General features: G+C 42.6%; 1 protein-coding gene across 11 annotated transcripts in view; it reads right to left on the bottom strand.

Moving 5' to 3' along the window:
• The window catches only part of MAPKBP1 (mitogen-activated protein kinase binding protein 1), a 129,044-nt gene that overhangs the window by 41,864 nt on the left and 61,288 nt on the right, over positions 1-25,892 (bottom strand). For 6 of the 11 annotated variants that reach the window (XM_083505838.1, XM_083505839.1, XM_083505846.1 and 3 more), the window contains exons 4-9: positions 13,113-13,175; positions 11,707-11,764; positions 8,231-8,401; positions 5,454-5,591; positions 4,515-4,697; positions 2,477-2,637 (exon numbers count right to left, since the gene is read on the bottom strand). In XM_083505838.1, coding sequence (XP_083361964.1) covers positions 2,477-2,637; positions 4,515-4,697; positions 5,454-5,591; positions 8,231-8,401; positions 11,707-11,764; positions 13,113-13,175 — 774 coding nt within the window. Of the gene's footprint in view, positions 1-2,476; positions 2,638-3,053; positions 3,072-4,514; positions 4,698-5,453; positions 5,592-8,230; positions 8,402-11,706; positions 11,765-13,112; positions 13,176-25,892 lie in introns of all 11 variants that reach the window. The other 5 variants (XM_083505837.1, XM_083505847.1, XM_083505841.1 and 2 more) reach the window with 1 other exon arrangement.

The raw sequence follows: 25,892 nt of genomic DNA, 5'->3' as shown, positions 1-25,892 counted from the left end.
CCATGGACATGGCTGCTTACAAGGTGTCCACATTTGAATATATTCTCCTATGACTCTTTCCTCTTCCCTTTTTCTCCTCCCTCTCCCAACAGTCCATTAGCAACATTTAGTTTGTAAGTTCCTCAGGGTAGGGACTTGGCTTAAGTTACCCTGTAAAAAGTGTCACCTTATGGTGATGCCCCTATATGCAAACAGGTTGAGTGGGGAAACAGGAAAAATAGCAGACCAGGAAAACTGAGGGGTAGAAACCTTCAAGCTCTAAATAAGTTACCAATCTACACTGATTGCTTAGTGCTATTATTCATTGTATGGTCCCTATCTCAGAATCTCATCAGATTTTGAAGAAACTGCTGCATGTACATTTCCCTAGGGGGTGGGGATAGAGCAGCAACAGACCCTTATAGTAGCATTCACACATCTAGAACAGCAACTGAAATGCAGAGAATATCAAATAAATAATAGGATGTTGGTTTTTTAAAAAAAGATAAACGGCGCTAGGGCAGCTGAAAGGGTCAGATTTTGAGAACTAGCAGACCAAAGAATGTAACAGAGATTGTACTGAAAGCCAAGTAATTAATGAAGCGTGGGCTGTCAGAAGGGCTCAAGACAAGCATCCCACAAAGAACCTATTGCATGAAATGGTTTTAATGATGTCTGTGGCTTTCAGCTTCCTTTCAAATGGGGGAAAAAAATGCATGCAGCTATGTTTGTGATCAGCTCCCAAGCTCCATACTTTTAGGAGCCACGTAATTTTGGCTGCTCAGAGAGAAATTATAGGCATGGGACTGGCAGAAATTGCTTCTGGAGGAAAAAAGAGCCAGCACAGTGTATCGCTGGCCGAGTGCTCCAACAACACGAGGCTTTCAGAAACGGAACAAACAGACTCCGCGTTTGATGCCCAGCTTCCCATTTCAAATCATTGCAGTTTTAGGATGCAGCTCTCATTAGCTGCTCAAGGCTGCATTCTGAGCAAAACTGTAATCCAAACACGTGAACTACAGTGGTGCCTCGCAAGACGAAAATAATTCGTTCCGCGAGTCTTTTCGTCTTGCAATGTTTTTCGTCTTGCGAAGCACGGTCCGTCGCAACTGCGCCTCTTCAAGCGGCTTTAAGAAAAAAACGCAAGACGTTTTCGTCTAGCGAAGCAACGCAAAACCGAAAAACCCTTTCGTCTAGCGAGTTTTTCGTCTTGCGAGGCATTCGTCTTGCGGGGCACCACTGTATTAATGTGGCCAAGAGATAGGAGTATGCACAGTCATGGCTTTCTCGGCTACAGCTGGACAGGGCGTATCACTTTTTAATCTGCAGGGTAGTTGGTCTTTTCAGACCCAAGAGCCAGTGCGTTGAAAAGGCACTTGCCTTGTGCATTTGTATTTTTTTCTGTCATTCTGGGCTATTCTAGAGAACCAGTTTATTGAGCACTCAACCTGATTTGCTTGTCCAGAGCAAGATCGTATCTGGTCTTCATTGAGAATTTTTTCTCATTCATTTTACTACAAATCAACAGTCATCCTGCATTCATCCCAATTTCCTTGTGGGATGTTTACACATTTTCCTGTTAATAATTCATTCATCCTACACTTTTCAATGCATTTCACTATTAGTCTCCTAACTGCAAAAAGTCAGTTTCTTTTTTAATTTGGATTTGTTGTGTTAGGATGACAGAACACTTTAATTCACTTGAATTGTGCAAACCCAGATTTCCTGGTATGTGCTTGGATCTCTCCTGCAAAATGCAGGCAATCAAGGGACTCTCTGGCTAACAGGGCAGCAACATGCTAATGGTCTAGCAATTCCAGCTAGCAAGATATTAAAAGATGCTGCACACAGGCATGGAGAGGCTGAACAAGGAATGCTTCTTTGCATCAAGTTTGTTTTTGAGAAATGCATATTTAATTAAAATACTTGGAAGGGCAACAAAAGAAAGCTCTGTTGTGTGTGCATACCAATGCATAGCTCCAACTATCCAATGATAAAGAGTCCAAGTCAAGCGCATTCTGCCTACTTAAACTCCTCAAAGCCTACTAGGACGATGGCAGATTGAGACTGGGGCACAGGAAGGGAGAGAATACTACAAGACAAGATTTGGGTGTAAAGGCACAGAAGGAACTGCTTTAGAAGGAAGATGGGAGAAGTCAAATTTGTAGGTCACTGGAAACAAGTACAGCTGCTTAGTCATATTAATGCACAAAACTACCTTGTACCTGGTCAGACTATTTGCCTGCCTATCCCATATATGCACTTGAGCAGCACCTTTCCAAAGCAGGGAACTCTGCAGATGCCACATATCAAACCTGGATCCTTCTACATGCAATGCATATGTCCTACTGCTGAGCTATGGGCCCACCTTCACTTTCAATACAGACTGAAAAGCTGAAACACCAAGCAGGCGCTCTTGCCATGACTTTGAGACATCGTACAAGATCACAGATTTTGTTATGTCAAAAGAGGCTCGTGGGCCTCTCCCTTTTCCTACCTGGCTTCCGTGACGCTGGCAATATCCGTCCCGAGGAAGTGTGGCTTGGGGAGCGTAGTCACAAAGTGAAGGTTCAAAGGGTTAAAAATCCGCACCGTGCCATCCGCACAGCCACAGAAGATGTAATCGTGGTTCACAGAGATGCAGTTTGCCACAGTGGTCTGAGGACACAAGACACCCACCTGAGCAGCACATTCCTTAAAAAATCACCACATTAAAAGCATGACGAGGTAGAAGGAAATCAGGGTGGTGGGGACAAAGAGGGACGAAAGTGAAGAAAGTGAGTAATATGAGATGAAGCCACCAAATGAAAAGAAAGCGAATGTCCTTTCCTAGCAGTTCCTTTCCCTCCTGCAAGTCACACAACAATTATTTACGCACCATACTGGGGCAATATTCCCCTGCATCAGGAGAGGAAATGAACCCTGCCAAAACACACTTTCTGGCTTAGACTTTGTCCTATTCCACTAAATATTCCCCCCGCTATTACGATTTGCACCATCGCAAAATATGACAACAAATGGGAGGCATGGTGTGGAAGTGGGGTGCTGGAGGCAACGATGCCATTCTGACTTACTGTGAAGCTGTCTGTGTTCTAAGTAAAAGAGAAAAGGTGATTTCAGTGCAGAAAGGAAGGAAAGGAGGAGAGAGAAAGAGAGAGATTCAACTTGGAGAGTGAGGCTCCTGTTTAAAAAAAGTAATCACACACACATGCAAACCTTTGTGTTTTACCATACTACAAGGGAGAGCAAGTTTTCAGTGCGGTTCAGCATCAAGCTGTCTAGGTGTCTATTCATCACAGACCTAGTTATTACCTCTTTGTAGACAGAAAAGGCATCTTGCACAATTACAACCGTACAATTCTATGATTCTGTTATTCTAATTCAGTTTGTAATGCAGGTCGGTCACAACTACTAGGGCTTCTGCAAATCAGCATTTTTCAGATTCAGTTACTCATCTGAACTGTAGCACTAATGTGAGGCTGCATGGAATAAATATTCTAAAATCACTTTTACTTAAAGTCCTTAAGCGTGTATACATTAGTTTTTGCTAGAGCAGGAAATGCAGTAATGAGCTGCTAAAAACGCTGTTCAAGACAATTCTCATGCAATATTCACAGAGTCTCCCCAGACGGCACAGTTGGGGTCTTATTTTAGGACACCACCATGCCTGGGTGACAGAGGCTTTCAAGTGGCTCTCTGCAGAAAACAATTGTCCAAATGCTAAATATATAGATATATCCAAACACTTCATGAATATATCTCAGTCCCAAACTACAGACGACTTTCAAAATGGACCAATAAAAAGTGCACTTTACTGGGAGGTGTAAATGAACCCTCTGACAACAAACTTGAAATCCTGGGGGTGCCCTATTTTTTTGTAACATAGAAGGTAGAGATACAAAAAAAACAAAACCCTGAAAACTGTAGAAGGGCCAAAGGGCAGGTGAGTGGAGAAGGGGCACTGAACCCACCCCTAAGCACTTGCTTTCCCCCAAGTGTTGTTTTTTTCCTCCCAGCTAGGCTCATCCCTATCTGAGCCCAGGAAGGAGAAATCTGGGAAGGTGGGCTGCAGTAGTATGGGAGGCAAGGAGAAAGGGTGTTTCCACATCCATGCCCACATACCCCTTTCAATTGTACCTATCCCCTTTCCATGAAAATAGGGCAAGTGTCATTTTAGACCTCACTAGTCATTTGCAGGGTTTGTTTGTTTGTTTACAAATTATTATTATTATTATTATTATTATTATTATTATTATTATTATTATTATTATTTGTATCCTGTCCATCTGGCCTGGTTTCCCCAGCCCTTCTGGGTGGCTACAACATATCTAGAAACATAATAAAAACATCCTTTCTTCCATATATAAGGCTCCCAGGCAGACTCCTTCCAGGCCAAGCCTAGACCTGGTTAACTTCATCAAGGTTCCTGCATAGCATGCCTTCAGACCAAGCGTGCCCCAGCTCCCAGGACAACAGCTTGTGGGCTTAGTGCATTCCCATCATCATCAACCAAGAGTTCCAGCTTCTGAACTTACTCTCAGCTCCACCCACTTGTCCAGCAGCCTCTTCTCGTTGAATTCACACAGGAGACCTGAGGAAGTGATACAGAAAGTGCTGTCTGCTTTTTTGCCCCTGCCGCATGCCACATCTGTGAAGAAGTTGTTCCTTAGTTCCCCAAGCAAACCGGAACGTCCGAGCAAAGGAACTGTAGCATTCACCTGGTACAAAAGAGAAAAATATGTTAGAAGATTGCTGTACGTTGGTGAGCATAAATGCTTTGAACAGGGCATGTGCTACAAATAAATCCACCAGTTGTATTATTGGGATATATTCTAAAATCATGTTTTGCTAGAAGACAGGACAATGATAACACACTTTCTGATAGCAGTCTATGCTGCAATCAGTTCCAAGGTAGGAGGAAATCAACACCCCATTACAAGACTGAATTTTGAGAATATGGGACGCTGTCCAAATGATAAAACTAGCAAAAACATAGTAAGAGTAAGAGAAGGAAGGCAGATTGACTATCAATTTATAGAGAAGAGGGTCCCACTGGTTATGAACTGGTGTAATAAAATGCAGGAAAATGTTGAACAACATGTTTTATTGAGAAAATTGAAAGCATGAAGGTAGCCTCTGTTTTTAAAATGAAAATATTTACAAAATAGCTGAACACTGCTCTTATAAATCTACTATGTTGCTTCTCATAAAAAAGAAATAATTAAAAATGTTCTGAAGAGAACTTCTCAGATGCACTCAGTGAATATTATAGGATAAAGCTTTTTATTTTTCCATGGCCAATATCATCAATAAAATGCACAACAGATTATCTGTATTTCCAAAATTGTTTAGAGCATGGCAAGCCATCAGCCAAGCAAAGCAAAACCTTCTGTAGAAAATGCATCCTCTCTCCCCGTCTCAACAGTTCCTTCCCATCACCCGCATATATGCAGTTTCTCTTTTGTGCCTCTCACCTTTGAGGTTTTGCTGTCATCCAGGTACCAAAATTTGATGTGCCGGTTTCCAGCTGTGACAAAGTAGCTGCAATCCTCAGAGAATGACACTGCTGTCACTTTGCTTGAGACCTTATTGGCTGCTACAACAATGTTTTTCTGGAAAGAAAATGTTCAAGCAAATCAAATCTCTTACTGACCAAAGAGGTTCCATTTGCAAATGTAAGTCGTGAGTGACAGATCACAGATTTATACTTCACTTGCAGAAATGGGGTGCGAAGACAGAAGGGCAGAGGGGCAGAAACAGCCATCTTCCCTTTCCCCTTCATGTGCTCAGTGTACTCCCAGCAAAGAGCCCACAAGCAACTGGGGACCTCCTTTTTGTTGCAGAGTTCCCCTTTGGACACATAGGGCTGCATCTGACTGAATTATAATCAAAAGTAAACCCACTGAAATCAATAGAGACGGCTAAGAAAAATCCATTGATTTCAGTGGTTCTACACATGAGTATGACTTAGTGGGCTACATACCTAATATGCACATTTATGTGTCTATAAGGTATGCAGACAGACATAGGTTGTGCCCTTCAACCCCCCACCTCATCCCTAAGCATAAAATGACACATTTAAACAGCAAGAGTTCTGCAGCTTGAGTCATCAGCACATACTCATCCCTACCTTGGGATACCATACATTTAGGCTAAGGGACACCACCATTCTTCCTTTCTAAGAGAATGCTGTGCATGGCTACATTTAAAAGTACCCAGATGTATAAGGTAAAGGGACCCCTGACCATTAGGTCCAGTCGTGACAGACTCTGGGGTTGCGGCGCTCGTCTCGTTTTATTGGCCGAGGGAGTCGGCGTACAGTTTCTGGGTCATGTGGCCAGCATGACTAAGCCGCTTCTGGCGAACCACAGCAGAGCATGGAAACACCATTTACCTTCCCACCAGAGTGGTACCTATTTATCTACTTGCACTTGAAGTGCTTTCAAACTGCTTAGGTTGGCAGGAGCTGGGACCGAGCAACGGAAGCTCACCCTGTCGTGGGGATTCGAACCGCCGACCTTCTGATCGGCAAGACCTAGGCTCTGTGGTTTAATCCACAGCACCACCCAGGTGTGTATTTTACCACAAATATAACACATATCTTCCAGACACACACGATAGAAAATGTCCAGGTCGCTGCAGCATCTAGTAACTGACAAAGCCTCTATGGTTCTATGATTCTAAGACATAAAATTTATAGCATCTTTGGTTGGCTCCAAACTTTGCTTATAACACTGCTACTTCAGCTTTCACATAATAAAACTGTAGTAATATGTGTTTTAAGCTCAGTATGCACTCTGTCTGGGCACACTTTCCTTTATACCATGATAAACATAGATAGAAGGATTTTACAGAAACTAATTTCAAGATGATAAAGCTGACAGCATTCTCAATCTCCCCTTTTCTGGAAGGGGAAGAAATGTGCGCATTAGACTCCCACTTGATTTGGTATCTTCATGGAGCATCTGCAGGTAACTAAGTTACCAAGGGAAGGGTTTTGCCTAGTCTATCACCACACACAAACATAAACTCTCACTAGCCCAGAAAAAAAAATCTGATTAGGACCTTAAACAGATATAACCAGGAGATGTATTCACATGCCTGGTTATCAAAATTCATGGCGGGGGGGGGGGTTGCTTATGACTAAATCTGACCTATCAGAATAAAATATTTCGAAACAAGTGGATTAACGTGGATAGGTAAGACATAGCGAAACATCTTACATGGCAAAATAGCCCAAAGTCAAATCCTTGAACATGGCTAACATAACATGCTGAACAGCAGGCTATACACATAAAAACTAAATAAGCAGGTTATTGCCCCTCGCCTCTCAAACAGTCTAGTTTGTATTAGCTTGGCACAAAAAAGGCATTCTTGTCTTCCTTGTGTTAAACATCTTATGCATGAATTCCCACATGTAAACAAGAAAGCTGAATACGTATCAACTTTTGCAGGAAATAAAGTACACTCTTGTTTAAACAAAAAATGCCAGTTTATTTGTTCATCCGATCAAAGGATTCTCTCTCCCTGGAGAAGCAACTTTTGCTATCAGCAATAACAATGGTAAAAAAGCGTTTCTGGATATCACAGGGAGCAAAAATAATTTAAAGACCTTGGGAGGAGACACACACACACCACTTTGCTACCAAAGAACCCAGAATGAGTATCACCTTTTGAAAAATAAAATAGGTATCTGACAAAGATATTAATGCACTGGTTCTTGTTTGCCTGTGTGTGTGTGTGTGTGTGTGTGTGTGTGTACAAAATTCAATAAAACTATTTGCAGACAAAGGAAATAAAATAGTTATCTAAAACATAGTAAACATGCTCTTTCATCTTATGAAAGTAGTACCCTGGCTCAAGGGTAGAGCATCTGCTTTGTGTGAAGACATTCCTAAATTCAATCCTTGATATGCCCAAATAGAGCTGAGAATGTCCCTGTCTGAAACTCTGGGGAGCTGCTGCTAGTCAGATGGAACAATTCTGTGACTTGGTATAAGCCAGATCACTGGTCCATCTATTTTCCAGTCTAAAGTATGGAAAAGGAAGAGCCTGCTGTGATATTCCATTGTGTGACATTAGATAAAAAGGAGAGGAAGTAGTGAAGATAGATGGGCCATTTTCTTTCCAATGAGGCTGCTACCAGACTTTAGCATGCTTATTCCAAAAATTAATCTAACCCCACCACCACTACCCGCAGATTCCACTTCTGCTAATGTGAATACTAAAAAGAATCTTCTTATAGTTTTACCTTCCATGACCATACATTGACTATCATGTCATGTTGGTAACCCACAGACACAATGTACTTGGAGCTCGGGGAGAACGCCACACACGCCACACCATACTTATGTTCGTGAAGTTCAGCCACCTGAGTCCGTTCAGCAACATCCCATACTCGAACAGCAGGCATGTGCCCACTCTGGAAACGAGAAACAGAGCAATGAACAGAGGCACTTAATACAAACCTTAAAGCCAGTGGCGATGCATCCACCTGCATATAAATTAAATACACTTTGCAGTGTGCATGATGAGTCAAATGTGCATTTCTGCACAGAAATCTTCAGCTAAAAATATGATTTATTTATTTTTTACTCTATAAAGGATGATTTGCAGCGCTAAAAACACCAATTCTTATGAAGGAATACAGAGGGGATGCTGGAAATTACAGTGTGGTTAGCTTAACGCCTGTTCTGGGAAAACTAGCAGAAAGTATTATTACGAGTATAATTCCCAAGGATATAGAAGAAGAGTCAGCATAGGTTCTGCAAGGTTAAGTCCTGTAACACTAACCTTTTTGAGTTATTTGAGACTGTTAGCAAGAATATAGATAGATAGATATAGAGACAAAGTATTCTTTCACAACCCTTTAGGAGAGGGGACACTCATGAAAACTCCTAAATGAGGGAGAAATTTATGCTAACTGCAGCAATCTGTAAAGAAAATTAAGAAATAATATGAAGAACATAGTTAAATTAGCCCCATAAGTGACCATATTATTTTGGTTAAGAATGAATGATGAACAGGAACGGACTTTGCTGTTGTTGGTTTTTTAAAAGAACCCTTCTTTTGTTCCATTAACACCTTTCTCTAGTACTGCAACCAAAATGAAGCACTTTATTTTAAAGTGAAATATAGAGAAGTACAAGCGCGACAGGCAACTCCTACTCAACAGCTTCCTCGTGATTTTACAAAAGCCTGCAAAAAGGTGGCCTTCTAGGTGACATCACCATGGCAACCAAAGAGGAGCCTTTTTCTAGCCAGGGTTAACTGAGCCTCTTGATAATGTGCAGGTAAGGGGAAGTCTCAGGTGCAGAGAGCTGTCGAAGAATAAAATGCCTGTATCTTTATATATACGTATATTAAAAAACCAAACAAACATGTACCTGGCACAATGGCCTAGCTTCCCCATTAAATAACAACCTACCTATTACATTTCAAGCTATCTTCACCCATACTGGCAACACGTCATTCCTCTGCCAAGAGAGCGGCACTGTTTGCCAGTCGCTACTGGGTCAGCTTCAAGGTTCTTGTGTTCTAAACAACTTGGGGCCAAAGTACCTTAAGGACAACCTGATCTCTTATGCTCCATCTTGATCACTGAGATTCTTTGATGGGGCACTTACTGTGGTTCCCCATGACCCTGAGGTTCGGTCATAATTTACATGGGACCGATTCTTCTGTGCGGCAGGCCCTGGCCTGTGAAACTCCCTGCCAGAAGCTCTGGCACGAATTATCCCTGCCTTCTGTTAAACATCACGAATTATCCCTGCCTTCTTTTAGACATCACCAAAAAACAGTGTTATTTAGATAGGCCTTTGAAATGTGAATTTTCCTTTAGCCTACTAGTATTAATGGATGTTTTTATTGGTGTTTTGTTCATGATTTATTGTTGTAATTTTTGCATGGGGTAGACTGCCTTCTTGCATTTTTAGGAAATTGTGCTTTATAAATATTTATATATAGTAAAATAAAGCTGAGATTTCTACACACACACACACACATACACGTTCTTCCCACCAGATGTAGGAAATATCTCTCATGTCTCACATTTTATTTTCACGTACAGGTGCAGACAGGCCAGACTACCACCAGCAGAACAGTGCATTGGGGGAGGAGAACTGAGATTGTTCCATCTGGAGAGCAGAAATGCTTGCTCTGACAGAACCTTTGTATTACTGAAGCACTGATTTCCACCTATAGTTATTATTACACAGGAGGTTTCTCACATTATGAACATCAATGGAGAAAGTTGGTAGAGATGGTTCCTGCTCTGGAGAGTTTCAGTAAAAGAAGAGGGAGAAAGAACATTTCACTAATTATTTCATTAATTATTACTTGTCTTTTTGCAGTGTGGGGAGGTAATCATCTCTTAAATTTGATATTTAAAGTCCAAGGCATCTGGGGTAATAAAAAAAAAGAAATGTTTGTGTGCAGGGCCCAATGGGAATCCGCCTCAGAAGACATCTCTGGCAGCCATCCAACATGGACAAGAAGAGGACAGTCAACATTTTTGTGGGCTTCCAGCATTCATCAATTCAGGCTTCATTACACTTACAGTATGAGCATTGTGTATCTGGTCTGCATTAGAAACTGAATGCAGTCATCTTTGTCCTCCTTTTATGCATCTCTCAAAGGGAAAAACTTTCTGCCAGCAACTAAACCCAGCCAAAGCCACAGGCACCAGGATCTTTGTCACTATTCTCAAGGCTTCCTTCCAAATGTGCTTTCCTTTCCTCTCTTAAAAAAATTAAGTAAGACTGTTAACGTTGTTCTCTTTGTATCCTGAGGGGTGAAATCCAAGGAGGAAAGCAGCAACAGGGACCTTTGGTCGACTTCCTCTGCTTTCTCCCTTAAACGAATAAGGGGTGGGGTGAGGCATGTTTAGGGCCCTCAGCTAACTCCCACCCTGCAAATCCAATCTGTGCTTTCATTTGTCCAAACGTCTGATCCTCGCTCCCTAGAAAATAGTTTTAAAAGCAAACCTACTGAGACCAGATAAGCAACTGAGCTCATGCGGGTTTCCTCTTTAAATGCTTTGGCCAAATCGTAACACGCTGGCAAATTAAGAGTTCCCTTATGGATCTTTTAATCAGATAATCATACATTCTCAATGTAAAACACCCCTCCTATTCCCCCACGCTTGGGAGAGAGGGGGATACTTATCCCTTTTTTATCTAAACACATGGACATAATTTCCTAATAAGATAAGGAGCCGCCTTATACTGAGTCAGACTAACAGGACATCTGGGTCAAAATACGATTCTAGGGAACAGTAGATCTCCAGCATCGGAGAGGTATTTTCCAGGGTTTCCATCTAAGATTCTATAAGGTGAAAAATGTGATCTGCCACTAAACAATGGCTCTTCCCAGATCCCAGTCACACATTATGGATGCTCACACAGTTCCTCCAACTCTAGAATCTTCCAGCATTTACTGGGAGAGAAGCAGTTTGCTCTCAAAATGCAAATCTTCCCTGCTCTGAAAGATTTAGAAAGCACCCATCCATACTAGCTATTCCCCATGCAACCCTCACTCCCATCAGGCAACTCTTTAATGGAGCCAGGGCCTTCTTCTTCAATCTGGGAGGACAGGAAAATGCCTCACTCAAATCCAGCCTTTTTAGTCTGTTGGGAAAGTTGTGAGAAGGAGGCATTTGTATCTCTGGACCATGAGGCCTATCAGTTTCCTATGTGAACATTCAGGCCGTCAGTCACCATCACTTACCTCTCCAGTAACCAGGTATTTTCCATCAGGAGAAAAAGCAAGGGCTGTAATAGTTTTTCTGTGTAAAGAGAGGAGAGCTTATTGTGAAACAGTACTGACACTGGGTGAAGAGTTGATGAATTTTCAACTCCCACACAAACGTGTAAGTGGGTTTTATGTGAATGAAAACATAGCCAAGACAGTCTTTGCCAGGTGAGCTTAACAGTGTTAAGTAATTCCAAACGTTGCGCTCTGAATCAGTGAGATGCTGAAGAGATACGACATACTAGAACAAATTGTGGCTTTAAAAGCTTTTCATGCTTTAAGGTTTGGCTGCAGGTATGAGTGTGCAAAATAAACATGGAAGAATTCCTTATGCATCCATGTGAAGCCGATGGTCTCTCTCTCTCCCGGATACTTTGCCAACTAACTTTATTTGAGCCGTTAATCTGATAAGGAGCCATGCCCAGAGGAAAGAGGGGTTCTATCCAGAACAACAGCCTGGATAATTTCATAACACATTATGACAGAAACAGCAGCATAGCCTGGACACGTAAGAACATATTCTGTTAACGGGTTTTTGGGTGCTATTCTTAACACCTATACCTGCTGAGGAACCTTGAACAATTTAAAACTATTTGTATCAGGTAAGAAGTCATTTAAACTTCTCTGTACTGTTTTGGGGGATAGGGAGTAGATAGGTGTAGGGGACTCCCTGGTCCTGAATGGGGTAACTGTGCACCTGAAGGACCAGGTGCACATTCATTTTGGACTCACAACTGTTTGTGGAGGCACAGGTCAATTCTGTATCCAGGGGAGCTGTCTACCAGCTCCATCTGTTATGCCAGCCAAGACCCTACCTGCCTGCGCACTGTCTCACCAGAGTGGCACATGTGCTGGTTATCTTCCTCTTGGACTACTTCAATGTGCTCTGTATTGGGCTGCCTTTGAAGGGGACTCAAAAACTACAACTAATCCAGAAGTGCTGGTGCTGACCTTTAAAGCCCTAAACAGTTTTGGCTCTGTATACCTTAAGAAGTTTCTCCACCCCCAGCATTCAGCCCAGACACTGAGATCCAGCGCTGAGGGCCTTCTGGCAGTTCCCTCACTGCGAGAAGTGAAGTTACAGAGAAGCAGGCAGAGGGCCTTCTGCCCTGTAGAACGCCCTTCCATCAAATGTCAAGGAAATAAACAGTTACCTGACTTTTAAAAGACATCTGAAGCCCAGGGAAGTTTTTAATGTTTGAGGGTTTTTGTGTTTTATTACTTTGTTGGAAGTCAACCAGAGTGTCTGGGGCAACCCAGTCAGATGGGTAGCATATAAATAATAAAATTATTGATTATTATTTTTGTTGTTCAAGGGGCTCTTGCATTTTCCTTCCAAAAAGATGAACAAACCACCACTCAGAGTTCTGGGTTTCACTTACCTGGAACTATTCAGAATATGATGTTGCTTATTTTTCCTGGGGTTGAACAGCACGACAACACACCTAGAAAATAAGAATTTTCAAAATTGAGAAAATGTACACAATAGCTTTGTGACTGCAGCTGCCCCCCCCCCCCAGTCAATAAAATTCAATAAAAAGATATAGCAAACTGAGGTTCTGCCCCCCCAAACAAAAATTCTGGCTACATCCATGATTGCAAAGCCAGCTACAGGATTACTTTTTAAGGGAAAGAAAGCAGATGTGAGATCCCCCAATATATTCTTCAAACACCAGTCGCGCAGCAATTCCCTGAAACTCTCAGAAAGCAAGGAAATGGGGACACTTCAGAATTCTCTGCCAAGGAATGTTCTAGATTAGCCACTGTGGCTGTACAAAGACACCAACAGAAACAGCAGCAGGTGCATGCATTCTAGGTCCTTTCTTCCAAGGAGGGCATACATGGTTCTCTGCTGAAGCATTTGTTCAAGGGAGCCCCCACAGTGCAGTTTATTGGGGGCTTGCTGCTTCCCATAGATGCAAATTTAGCACCCACAAAGCATCCGCCACATCAAAATGTTACACCCCTCCCCTTGATTCTCCTGTTGTTTCTACTTATCCAGTTTTCCACAGAAAAAGTGGCTTGTATCCAAAGAGGCACGAAGTCTGTCAGTGTGAGGATTTACTCTTGTGCAATGGGGCTCCCCCACTTCCCCACACCCACCTGCCAAATTCATTCTGGGGATTTCACCAACCCTCCAGAGCAGATTTGGGAAGGGTGTGGGGTGCACACGTGGGAGCTCTGTTGTGCAAATGTTAATCCTTGTGCTAATGGAACAAGGACATTGGACACCGCCTAGCAAGTGTGGATCAAATAGGGAAATAATACAGGATGGCTTTTTGATGAGGACAACTCTGTGTGGCTGCATGAGCAGCCCCAGGACCACAATAAACTGCCATGTGGAAACCCCCGATTATTTTATACATTTCCTCCCACTTTATTATGGTTGGTTGGTTGGTTGTTTCCCCACCTGTTTCCCCGTCAGGGACTCAAAGCTGCTTACAGGTAAAATAAAACAGCTAGATAGAAAAAGAAAGAAAAATAATTAAATATCCATTTAACATGCTCTGGGTAAGGACAGGAGTGGCTCTGTGAGTGACACAAAGGCCAGCCAACCAGAATTGCACAAATTATGCTTCTGTCACAAAACTGGGGTGGGGGTGGGAGTAGAGGGACACGTTTCCTTCACACCCAGTGAGTACGGTTATGGTATATTTGCTTGAAATGAAGTGAGTGTACTTCCATAATGGGTTCCCATCTGAAATAATGTATGCCTGTACACACAACCTACTGTATAGTGTGTGTGTGTGTGTGTGTGTGTGTGTGTGAGAGAGAGAGAGAGAGAGAGAGAGAGAGAGAGAGAGAGAGAGAGAAGGGTGAGGAAGATAAAGGTGGGATATAGGAGCTCCCCCAAATAACACAAAGCCAAAGCATCAGCTCTGGAAAGAATGAAAGGAGGGGAAGATTGTGTTTTCTCATTAAAGTTAAATATAGGAACGGAACGGTAAGGAATCAGACATCAGAATCACAGTTACATGGGATGTGACTCATTCAATAATAGCAGCTCTCTGCACCTCTCCCCACCACACTTTCTCCTTCTCTCACTTTCTGCAAATCATGTGGTTTTCTAGGCTTTCGCCCTACTTTCTGATTTGCTCTCTCCCTTGCTAGGCCTGCTTCTCTGTCTTGGTTTAAGTCATCTCTCCCTATAAACCTTCTTCCCCCCAAGTTCTCCCTCAACAGCTTACTACTGCGGCCAAGTTTCTTCTCTCCCATTCTGCTGACACCTCTCTCTTTTTTCCTTGCTATGTTCCCAAGTGGGGCAAGCAGAAATATTATTGGTGAAGTTTTCCCCATTGCATTTTTGTCCTTGGAAATGCTTCACCTGTAGAACTTATCACTCGGCAGCTTTTAAAAATTATTGCTGTATGTGTTCAGGCCCCAGAGTTTGTGGGTGCAGGGGCACCCATAATTCCTGGAATTAGTAAAATTTGGAATCAATCAAGGTTTGAGTAAAACTGTGCTCCACACTGTGGGGGATAAGTTTAGGAATAACAAGCCAGCTGGGTTCAACATAGCTAGCTGGGGATAAGCCATTCAGAAACAAAGGCTGAAATGGCCAGTAATTAACCCACCAAGAGAAGCAATTCACAAGGCAGAAGACTCTGCCAGGGACCATCGTGTAGCCAGGATTTATGCTGGGGGGCAGGCTTCGTGTTGAGGGGGCAGAACGTCAGTTAGTTAAGTATTTTTATTGATTTACATGATGGGGGGCACCATGCCAGGGACAGAGGGGAAGGTTGCCAGGATTGTAGTGGGCAATGATATAAGCGGAAAGGGAAGTCACATTTGGCAAGGGTTTGTGAGAAAAAGAAGAAGCAATGGGGCAGAAGCCATTCAGGCTGATTGCAGCAGGCTGGGGCAAAGAGACACAGAGATGGCTGTCTGGCTGCCTTTGAATCCAATGCTGCGCTTCCGTAGGAAGCAAGCACCTCTTGAGATGTGAATGCTGGAAATCCCGGCTCCACCCGACTCAGGCTGTATTTATATGTCAATAAAACCATATATCATAAAGACAGCATGGCCTCCGCTGTGTGTCTCATTCCAAAGGGAATGCAAACACTGGATAAGTGCCAAGACCCCCGGAATCGCACACGCTCAGAGACTTGGGTGGCCCATAACATCATGCATGATATTGACAGGGAGAACTTTTTATACCAGACCCCAGGGATCACCCAATGAAACTGAAGGAAGGAGCAGGACAGGCAAAAGGAAGTCCTTCCCACCCAGTCTCCAATTGGGCGTGGTGAGAAATGGGCGCATCTCACATGCTTAGAAGCACGGACATGGCTGGCTCACCCATGAGGTGGACTGAGGCAGGGGTGGTGTCTCCATGTGTGCCCCATCTCCCCCACAATGGAGAAGTCAAGTGTCAGCGGCTTCCGTCAAGATCTCATGAGAGCGCTGCGAAATCTCACAACAATCACATTACATGAGAAAGGCACTGCAAATATTGAGCTATACATAAAGTTTTCAAAATGCATTAAATTGCCCCTGCTGACACTGAGCATTTCATTCACTGCAAGCGTGTCACACATCATCCGCAGCTGGAGCCTAGGAACACTTGAAAAGGGATATGGGGTGATATCCAATGCCCAAGGCTGCCGCTCATTCTCGTAACCCTAAGCCAGGGGCAGCTTAGCATTCTGTGCAAATGAGGCCAGCACAACACAAGCACAGCCCAATATCAAAGGATCATATGGTCTTCTGTTATTTTTTAAAGCATCTGTGTCTATAAATTAATCACAGATAAGGCTCTGTGTTATTACTATTATTATTATTTGTTAGTTAGTTAGTTAGTTAGTTAGTTAGTTACAGTGGTGCCCCGCAAGACGAATGCCTTGCAAGACGGAAAACTCGCTAGACGAAAGAGTTTTCCGTTTTAGAGGTGCTTCGCAAAACAAATCTCCTATGGGCTTGCTTTGCAAGACGAAAATGTCTTGCGAGTTCCTGCGGGTTTTTTCCCCTCCCCCCCTTTTCTAAGCCGCTAAGACGCTTATCAGCTGATCCGATAAACTGATAAGCCGCTAAAAGCTGCTAATAGCGCTAATCCGCTAATCCGTCAATGGGCTTGCTTCGCAAGACGAAAAAACCGCTAGACGAAGAGAATCACAGAACGGATTCTTTTCGTCTTGCGAGGCACCACTGTAGTTAGTTAGTTAGTTAGTTAGTTAGTTAGTTAGTTGCTGAATGTGTTGATCGCTTTATCCTGTCCAGGGCAACCCAAAGTGACTTACAACCAAACAGACAAACAAAACCCCCACAAAGATACATTAAAACCAAGAGAGGGGAAGTACCTTAAAAACATCCCACCACCACTTCTTAAAGGCCACAGATAGTTAAAGGCCAAAGTCCTGGTTACGGAGGAAAGTTTTTGCCTGGCCCCTGAAGATATGAGGGACCCAAAAAATGCACCTATTAGGATGGTCCTCCCTTGGAGGCTGATGGATCCAATGGGCTTCCAGGTGGCCTGGAGGGATTTTTCAGCTGCTATGACTAATGCTCCTGTCGAAGCCCTGCATGGAGAAGGTCCCAGATTCAACCCCTGGTGTCTCCAGTTAAAAGGATGTCAGAAGGGGCTGAGAAAGTTCTTGTCTAAGACTTTGAGGAGGCACGGCCGTGGAGCAGACAGTACTGAGCTAGATGAAGCAATAGCCTGATTTGTATGAGACAATTCTATATGAAGGGCATTCAAGACACTTACCCTACAGCCAATAAAGCAAACAGACAGAAATAAGTGTGATGACCCACGCTTCATTAACCTTAAAACTCCCCCATATGTACACAAGGACACGTATTTATCTAATAAAAACAGCATCTGCCATAATTTTCTGAAAAACCTCGTAAAGAATTGAGATTCCTGCCCCGCCGCCGCCCCCCGCAATAAAGCAAAACTCTGCTCAGTTAAAATGCTGTGCTAAAATCTCTAATCACCAGCCTCCTTGTGGTGTGTGGACGTGCATTTCATACCTATATTCACCAGTTTTTCAACCACAGTCAAGTAAGGATTGAGCACGCAGATTCCCCACACACACACCAAATACCAAAGGGTATAATCAAAACTTGTAAAGGCAGGAGACAAGTTAAGATGCTGCTTTAACAAGCTTGCAAAAAGTGGCTAGTCTTCTCACTAACTACGCTCCTCCTCCATACAGCTCTAATTTACTTTCTTGGCCCTGTCCAAAATTAACCAGTTGCAAAGGGCTTTCCCTTCAGAGCAACACAATGCAGCAGCAATGAAATCAGGGTTAGTTGCAGAGAAAAGGAGATAGCGACTACATCATGGAGCACATTTATCCACAGGACCACTTCAGATATAATATATATATATATATATATATATATATATATATATATATATATGGAGTATGCAAAATGCAGATAGGTCACCATGTGCAACTAGGATTGCATCCATTTTGCTGCTTCTGTGTCTCAACAAAATAGGCACATATGAATCATCATGTGCTTTGCAGTTATGGTGGGTACACGGCCTTACAGGTTTTTCCTAACACATGGGAAGCAGCCCTCAAAGTGGTGAACATTCTACACCAGCCCCCCTCTGATGTTCCAATAGCAGCTCTGCTGCTGCATCTCTGCTTATGGCAGAACTACATATTACTCCTGTTGCAAGAAACAAACATTGGGACTGTGCCATTATCTGCAGCCAACACATCAGGTGGGAATTAAAATACGTACGATTAAGCATCCATATCCATGCCTCTGGAAAACCTGACTGGTCAGGGACTCCCAAATAGCACATGCATAGGGTGTTGTAAGCATGCAAGTACGTGCACTACATTGTGCATCTACTGTAGAACACGTCCGTGTAGCCCCAACGTTTTCCGCAACAGCTTTTATTTGCTTTCCCTTAATGACAGCTTGCAAAAAAACTTCAGCTCATCACTACAATAATTTTCAGCATCAAATCTGTAAGAAACCCCACAGGACTTTGTCAGGAGGTACCTGTCAAGCACAGCTTCGGGGTTTCATCTGCTGAAGATGCATATCTAAAACAGATGTGATGCTCCAACATTTGCTATGACCTCAATATGGAAAGCCAGAAAAATATTGGTGAGTATGTAATAATGCTGAAGACGCTTCTGAACCTATCAAAATATACGCTGTTTCAGAGAACCAGATTGTCAAATCATTTCAAACCCAAAAGTTTTCTTAATTCCATAATACTCATTTTCTGCAGATTTTCCAGTGTAGAAAGAATCTATCTTCTGCTCCAGCTGAACCACCTCAGCAAAACAGGCATCTGGCCCTATATGCACTATATCAGAAGCTATTAAACTGTAGTGCATAAGCTCAATTCAGCAGGGTCCGTGAAAAAGCTGCAGAACAGTCAAGACTATCTGTACCTAGCCATGCACTTGATTTCTTATTTTGACAGTTGAGACAGAGGCCATTTTTGCCCATAGCTAGATTATCAAATAGACTAATAATGTCCTGTCCTTATTATGACCCTGATGCCTTCTACAAACGTTTGCACTTTGATTTATAGGGGGAAACACTTAGTTTGTCAAGTGGTCCACCAAGAAACCCCTAGCATTTTTCAAGCAGTCCACAGGAAAACATTTGAGAACTTAGGAGAAGTAGCAACACCAACAAAATAAAATAAAATAAATTCCTTCCAGTAGCACCTTAGAGACCAACTAAGTTTGTTATTGGTATGAGCCTTTGTGCGCATGCACACGAACGCTCATACGAATAACAAACTTAGTTGGTCTCTAAGGTGCTATTTTTTTATTTTGTTTCAACTGCGGCAGACCAACACGGCTACCTACCTGTACCAACAAAATAGTGGAATTAACATGCACAAAGAAAAACAGGTGATACCTGAGAAGAGGACATAAATTTTGTAGCTTCATTACATTACCCAGATCATGAGATAAACCCACACCTATTAATCTCTGGAGCAGGAGGCAGGGATCTCACTGATAAAGCACGCACTAGCTTATGAAAACATGTTTTAGCAATAACAATTTTCCCACAAGTGACTTGTTTGTTTTTAAAACGGTCTTATGGTAGCGTCTGTACCAAATACACACACAGGACCTCTAGCAATCGACCAACAGAAATAAAGGCTGAGGCAACAAAATACAAGAATCAACACGAACTGTGTGTTTGGAAAGCTAGAAAGAAATTAAAGGCACTTATTGTGGACATTATGATGCCACATTGTAACTGATGATATTACAAGAGATATGAGATTGATGACTATGGATTTATTTTTTAATCTGTCCTGCATTCCAAAGTCTCGGAGGAGGCAACTATATTAAAATCCATTAGTAAAACACTAAAAAACACAAAGCATGGTTGTAAAAAACGCCTTAGAAAAACCCTGCTCATTCATATTCAAATGTTTTTCTTACTTATGAGATTCCTTATCACTACGGGTAAAAGGCTCCAAATCTTTTATCGGATCTCTGGAGAAGCAAGAGGAAGAGGGAGAGAAACAAACAATGACTCTCAACAAGTCCTTGTTCAAATTTTCAGCATAGAGGCAGTTGCTGGCTGACAGTAAGAATGCATGCTCCCTCACTTGCACTCAAGGTGTGAGAAAAATTACAGTCCATGCAAGCCCATCAGGTTCATGCTGTGGTTGCAAAGGGTAAATAACATTTATTTAGTAATATTTAGTATGTTACTCTAATTCAGTCTTGCAAATTAAGAGTAAATGAAAATGTGATAAATACTAGTGAAACAAGGAGTGTGATCTATTGGAATGCCTGCAAAAGTCTTCCACGAAATAAATTCAGTTGCCATCTTCACAAAAAGAAGGCAATGGTTCAGTTGCTGTGGAAATGGGAACATCTCCCACTGCAGAGTGAGGGCAAAGCAGTTGGGCAAAATTATCTAGATCCGTTTCAGCCAGGATTTATAAGCCCAGTTTTCACACAGAAACCATGGTATCCTTCTGAAGCGGCTGTTCGAGTTAAGGGTGGATGGCACCGCTTTATGGTGGTTCTGGTCCTACTTGGATGGATGTTACCAGAGGGTGATGCTTGGGGAGTGTTCTTTGGCCCCATGGAACTTTCAGTCTGGGGTTCCTCAGGTACAATTTTATCCACCATGCTGTTTAACATCTACATCAAACCACTGAGTGGAGTTATCTGGTGCAATTTGCTGATGACTCACAGCTCTATTTCTACTTTACATCTGCAGGTGAGGCAGTGGATGTGCCAGACCATAGTCTTGCCTCAATAATGGACTGGATGAGAGCCAATAAATTGAAGCTTAATCCAGATAAGGATGTTAGTGGGTGGTTCCCTAGTCTAGATGGATGGGAGGTTAGCTGCTCTTGATGGGATTACACACCCTCTTAAGAAGCAGGTACTCCTGAATCCTTTGCTGTTGCTTGAGGCTCAGGTGACCTCCGTGGTGTAGAGTGCCTTCCATCAGCTTTGGTTGGTGGTTTGGCTGCACCCCTATCTGGGACAGGGATAGCCTAACTTCTGTTGCCTATGCTTTGTAACCTCTAGGCTAAATTACTGCAATTTGTTCTATAACATCAGCTAGTAGCAGAGGATTCAGCAGCCAGGTTGCTCACTGGAGCAAGACAGTTTGAGCATATAATGCCAATTCTGGCCCAACTGCACTGGCTGCCAAATACTTTCTACACTACACATCATCTTAGCCAAAAGGCCGAGAAGAGGACCCAACTCAAAGTGCTGGTTTTGACAGTACCGAGGGCCTTCTGGCGGTTCCCTCGCTGTGAGAAGCCAAGTTACAGAGAACCAGGCAGAGGGCATTCTCAGTAGTGGCACCCACCCTGTGGAACGCCCTCCCATCAGATGTCAAAGAGATAAACAACTACCAGACATTTAGAAGACATCTGAAGGCAGCCCTCTTTAGGGAAGCTTTTAATGTTTAATAGACTATTGTATTTTAATATTCTGTTGGAAGCCGCCCAGAGCGGCTGGGGGAACCCAGCCAGATGGGCGGGGTAAAAATAAATTATTATTATTATTATTATTATTATTATTATTATTATTATTATTATTATTACCATGAACTCTCCCCTTATGCCTTATGAACCAACTCGGACCCTGCAATCATAATCTGAGGCCCTTCTTCGTGTGCCTTCTCCACAAGCAGTCTGGAGGGTGACAATACAAGAATGGGCTTATTCTGTGGTGGCTCCCCACCTGGGGAATGTTCTTCCCAGGGAGGTTTACCTGGTGCCTTCATTACATTTGGTGCCAGGCAGAAACGTTCCTCTTCTCCTTTGAGTAACTGGTGCCTTTGTCTAATTCAACAATCTAAGGCCTTTTAAACTTTTGTGTTTTTATACTGTAAACCACCCTATGATCCTCGGATGAAGGGTAGCATAAAATTTAATAAATAATAACAACAACACACAATGATCTCTGATTGACTGAGATCATGTCATAGAAGGGAGACAGAGAGAGAGAGAGAGAGAGAGAGAGAGAGAGAGAGAGAGAGAAGCAGCTCTATCCAGTTAAAGAACTAGTCTGGGGAAATGGCAGGTGGTAACAGGTGCAAAAAAAATAAAATGAAGGTATGCATTTTTAAGAGAACCTCTCCCAGCAAAGAGGGCATTTTACACCCTGAATTTACTTGGGAGAATTTGGCACAGCCTCAGTTCTCAGCATTAACAACACCACCTGCCTAAAAACAACCAGCATAACTCTTCTTTGTTTAAGTATCAAATAGACAGATCCACAACTCATCCCAAAGTCATTGCATAAACAGAAATGGTTCCATGTTTTCTTTCTTTCTTTCTTTCTTTCTTTCTTTCTTTCTTTCTTTCTTTCTTTCTTTCTTTCTTTCTTTCTTTCTCTTTCTTTTAAAAAGATGAACTGCTTAGGCTAAGAAGAAACAGCCATCTCATCAATAATAGCTTATCACAAGAAAGCAGCACACAATAGCTATCAAGACAGGCAATACATTAAATGATTTAACTCTCTAGGCTTTTATTCAATTAATTAACCCACACGGGAAATCGTACAGAGCAAGTAAACGGTGCAGTATGGAGCGTGTGCCCTGCCTGCTTTTTCATCCCTTTCAGCCTACAGTAAACACTTACACACATACACAGTCACTCTGAGAAGTATATCTATCACCTGTAGCAGATAAAATAAGAGTATGGTAAGCCCACAACTTACATGCATTTAACTTATGTGCATTCAGCTTTACAGGCTTGGCAAATATATATATATATATATATATATATATATATATATATATATATATATATACTTAAAAAGGTGGGTGGGAAGGGGGCAGGCATCTGGGGGAAAAAGACTTTGGCAATCCCACTCACCATTGCACCCAAAGTGTTTTGACTATATGCGACTTTGGCTTTAGGCATGATCCCTGGAACATAGACCCCCATGCAGGTTTGTGGGGTTACTCTAATTCTCCCACTATGATTGGTTTGGTGCTTTGCTTTCTTTTGACCCCCTGCCCTGTCTAAACACTGGAACTGGTTATTCAAAAATGTGCTGTCATTGCAGGAAACAAGAGCCGTTACTTTCATATGTGGTGGTCATGTCTCTCAGCATAAAAATATTGGAAAATGTTTACAAAATGAATATCTTAAATATAACAGTACGAACATGGTGCTGGATCCATTATTTCTGTTGCTAAACTTCACATATTGAATTAACCCCCTATATGATTGTGGCAGAAAGAATGATATATAGTCAAACTTGGAGAACCCAGAAGCTACCTTTGTGCAGCGACTGAATTAATAAGCTCTGGGAATTAGCTCTAATGCCAAGTTAACATATTATTTATGATATGGGGAAAACAGGGTATGAGGAGAATAAATTTGTAGAAATACGGTCTCACTTTATAATATATTGACAGAGAAATATGCTCTAAACAAACAAACTGTGTTTCTAACACCAAGAATCATACCAGCTGTTTACAAAAAGAAGCACTAAGACAATCCAATGAGAAGTCCAAAATATGACAAAGCTATGAAAATAGCTTTATTGAACACGAGTATAATTTACAATTTATCCACTTATCTTCTTCTGTATAGTAATGTTCATAATGACAGATGTACCATACTTCTTACTGGTTTGTTTGTTTTCTATTGTAATCAATGCATTCAGACATATTATGAAATTCTTGACAATTTTAATTTTTTTAATTAAGATTAAAAAGAGAGAGAGACCACTGAAATCTGCTCCTATAAAGTAGGGAAGGCTGCCTTCTGACTAAGACAAGGGCCACAAAACCAAGAACCAAAAATCCTGCTCTGCCAGAATGGGAAAGGGAGATCACAAATGCAGGTCTATCAGCACTGTACAAAGTAAATTTCATTCTAAACTATTAGAGCAGATTCCTTCACATACAGATATATTCACACAAAATCCTTGGAAGACGTCTGTATGTGTGCCCGCATTGGATTTGAAATGTGGGAAATTCCACATTGAATGTGCCCCTGAAATGATGCAAATCAGTCTTCCCCTTTTTTCCTGCTAGTGCACTGACATATTGCCTACATTTCTGAAAACACCCTGTTTAACACACATACCTACTGCAAACATGTAAACCTTTAAATATTAGCAACCACATCAAAGTCACCCAGAAGAAAAAGAAAATGACAATTTTTTTCATTACAGGCCAGTCCCAGTTTCTAAGAAGTGTGTGTGTGTGTGTGTGTGTGTGTGTGTGTGTGTGTGTGCCTAAAAGGTTCCTGGGAGGCACCTTTAGCAAAGGCCATATGCCAGTCATGCACATGGAATTCAAGTTCTCTCCCAATCCCAGCCAGTATTTTTCCTCTCCTTGGTCTTATGCAAGCTCAAAACTTGGCTCTAAAAACAAATCACGTTGCTACTGAAGCCTTATTTACTTAGGATCCATTTGCCCGCTTACCCAGAACGTAGAGGTTGCAAAAGAAGCACCAGGGATTCAGTTCCTTCGGAGAAAAGAGTTTATTGTAATCTGCGCAGAGGCAACCAGCGGAATTGTTTCCAAAGGCTGGTGGCCCCCAATACACGTAAGCCAGCAATAGTTATACTCCTGCAGCCCTTCACCCCACCCCACCATATCATATTCCTCGATTTGCCTTATTGCCTCTTTGGGTGTTGCTAAAGCATTTTGGCAGTGCACTCCTTTCGCTTATCAGCCAATCCTGCGTATCTTGTTTGCTCCAGATGCATTTCTCCTCCTGCTCTCCGGGCGTTGCCTCCCAACTGTCAGTGCACTCCCTGCCTATTCCCTTCAAGTGAGTGAGTAAGAGAGAGAGAGAGAGATGTTGCTTTCCCTGGGGAGAAAGGCACTCTGTTCATGCCCAGGGGACCTTAGGCATAGTTTTGCAGTATTTCGATACTCCCTTCATTTCCCCCCTCTTCTTCTGAATAACCTAATCCATAGGTTCGTTCACAGGGATGGGCCTATACTCTCGCATGAGGGCAATCACACGGGGCCCCATCATTCGGGACATCATTTTTTGCATCATATTTTGCAAGCATTGCACCAAGCAGGGCATACAAAAGCAGAGCGAAAGCAAAATTAGCAAAGGTCCCATAAGCATAGCAAAGAGCCCCCGGAGCCACCCTGTTGGGAGGAAATTGTCTAGCCAGGACATATCCCATCCTTCCCAAGTTTGTACAGGAACATGGGCTACTTTTTCAATACTAGCCGCCAAATTACGGATGGCTTCACCATGATCTGAAATGTTAAAACAACATGCTCCACCAGTCAGGTTGAGGGCCGCACAAAATCCTCCTTGCTTGGCCAAAATAAAGTCCATTCCCAATCGCAATTGAAAAACGGCGGTGCGGGTTTCATCTAACTGGGTGGCCACGAGGCGGAGGGCAGTGGCCGTGGCATTGGCTATGATTTCCACCACTGCCTGGAGCCGGATGATGCGATTGAGATTGTAAATGGGTTCTCGGGCTCCTGTCACCAACTCATCAGGATTCCAGGAGGCAGGGTCATAGTGGGCAATTATGCGTTCAGGTGGCCATTCGTCCTTTCCCCAGGTTTGTTTACTACCCCCCGCAATGTTGGGGAAATCAACAGAGCGGCGGTTACGATGGACTGGGGAAGAGGGTATCCACATTGGAGGTACAAGAAATGCTGGAAAGCAGACACCATATCCATTCTGTGGATAGAGGTGATAAGCTTTTGTCCCACAAATCCAATAAATATTACTGCCGCGCTGAGAAGAGGTC

Source organism: Podarcis liolepis (genome assembly GCF_965112155.1).
Source record: "Podarcis liolepis genome assembly, chromosome: 1".
Classification (NCBI taxonomy): Eukaryota; Metazoa; Chordata; class Lepidosauria; order Squamata; family Lacertidae; genus Podarcis; species Podarcis liolepis.
The sequence above is the reverse complement of the archived record's forward strand: the minus strand, read 5'-3'. Positions and strand labels throughout refer to the sequence as shown.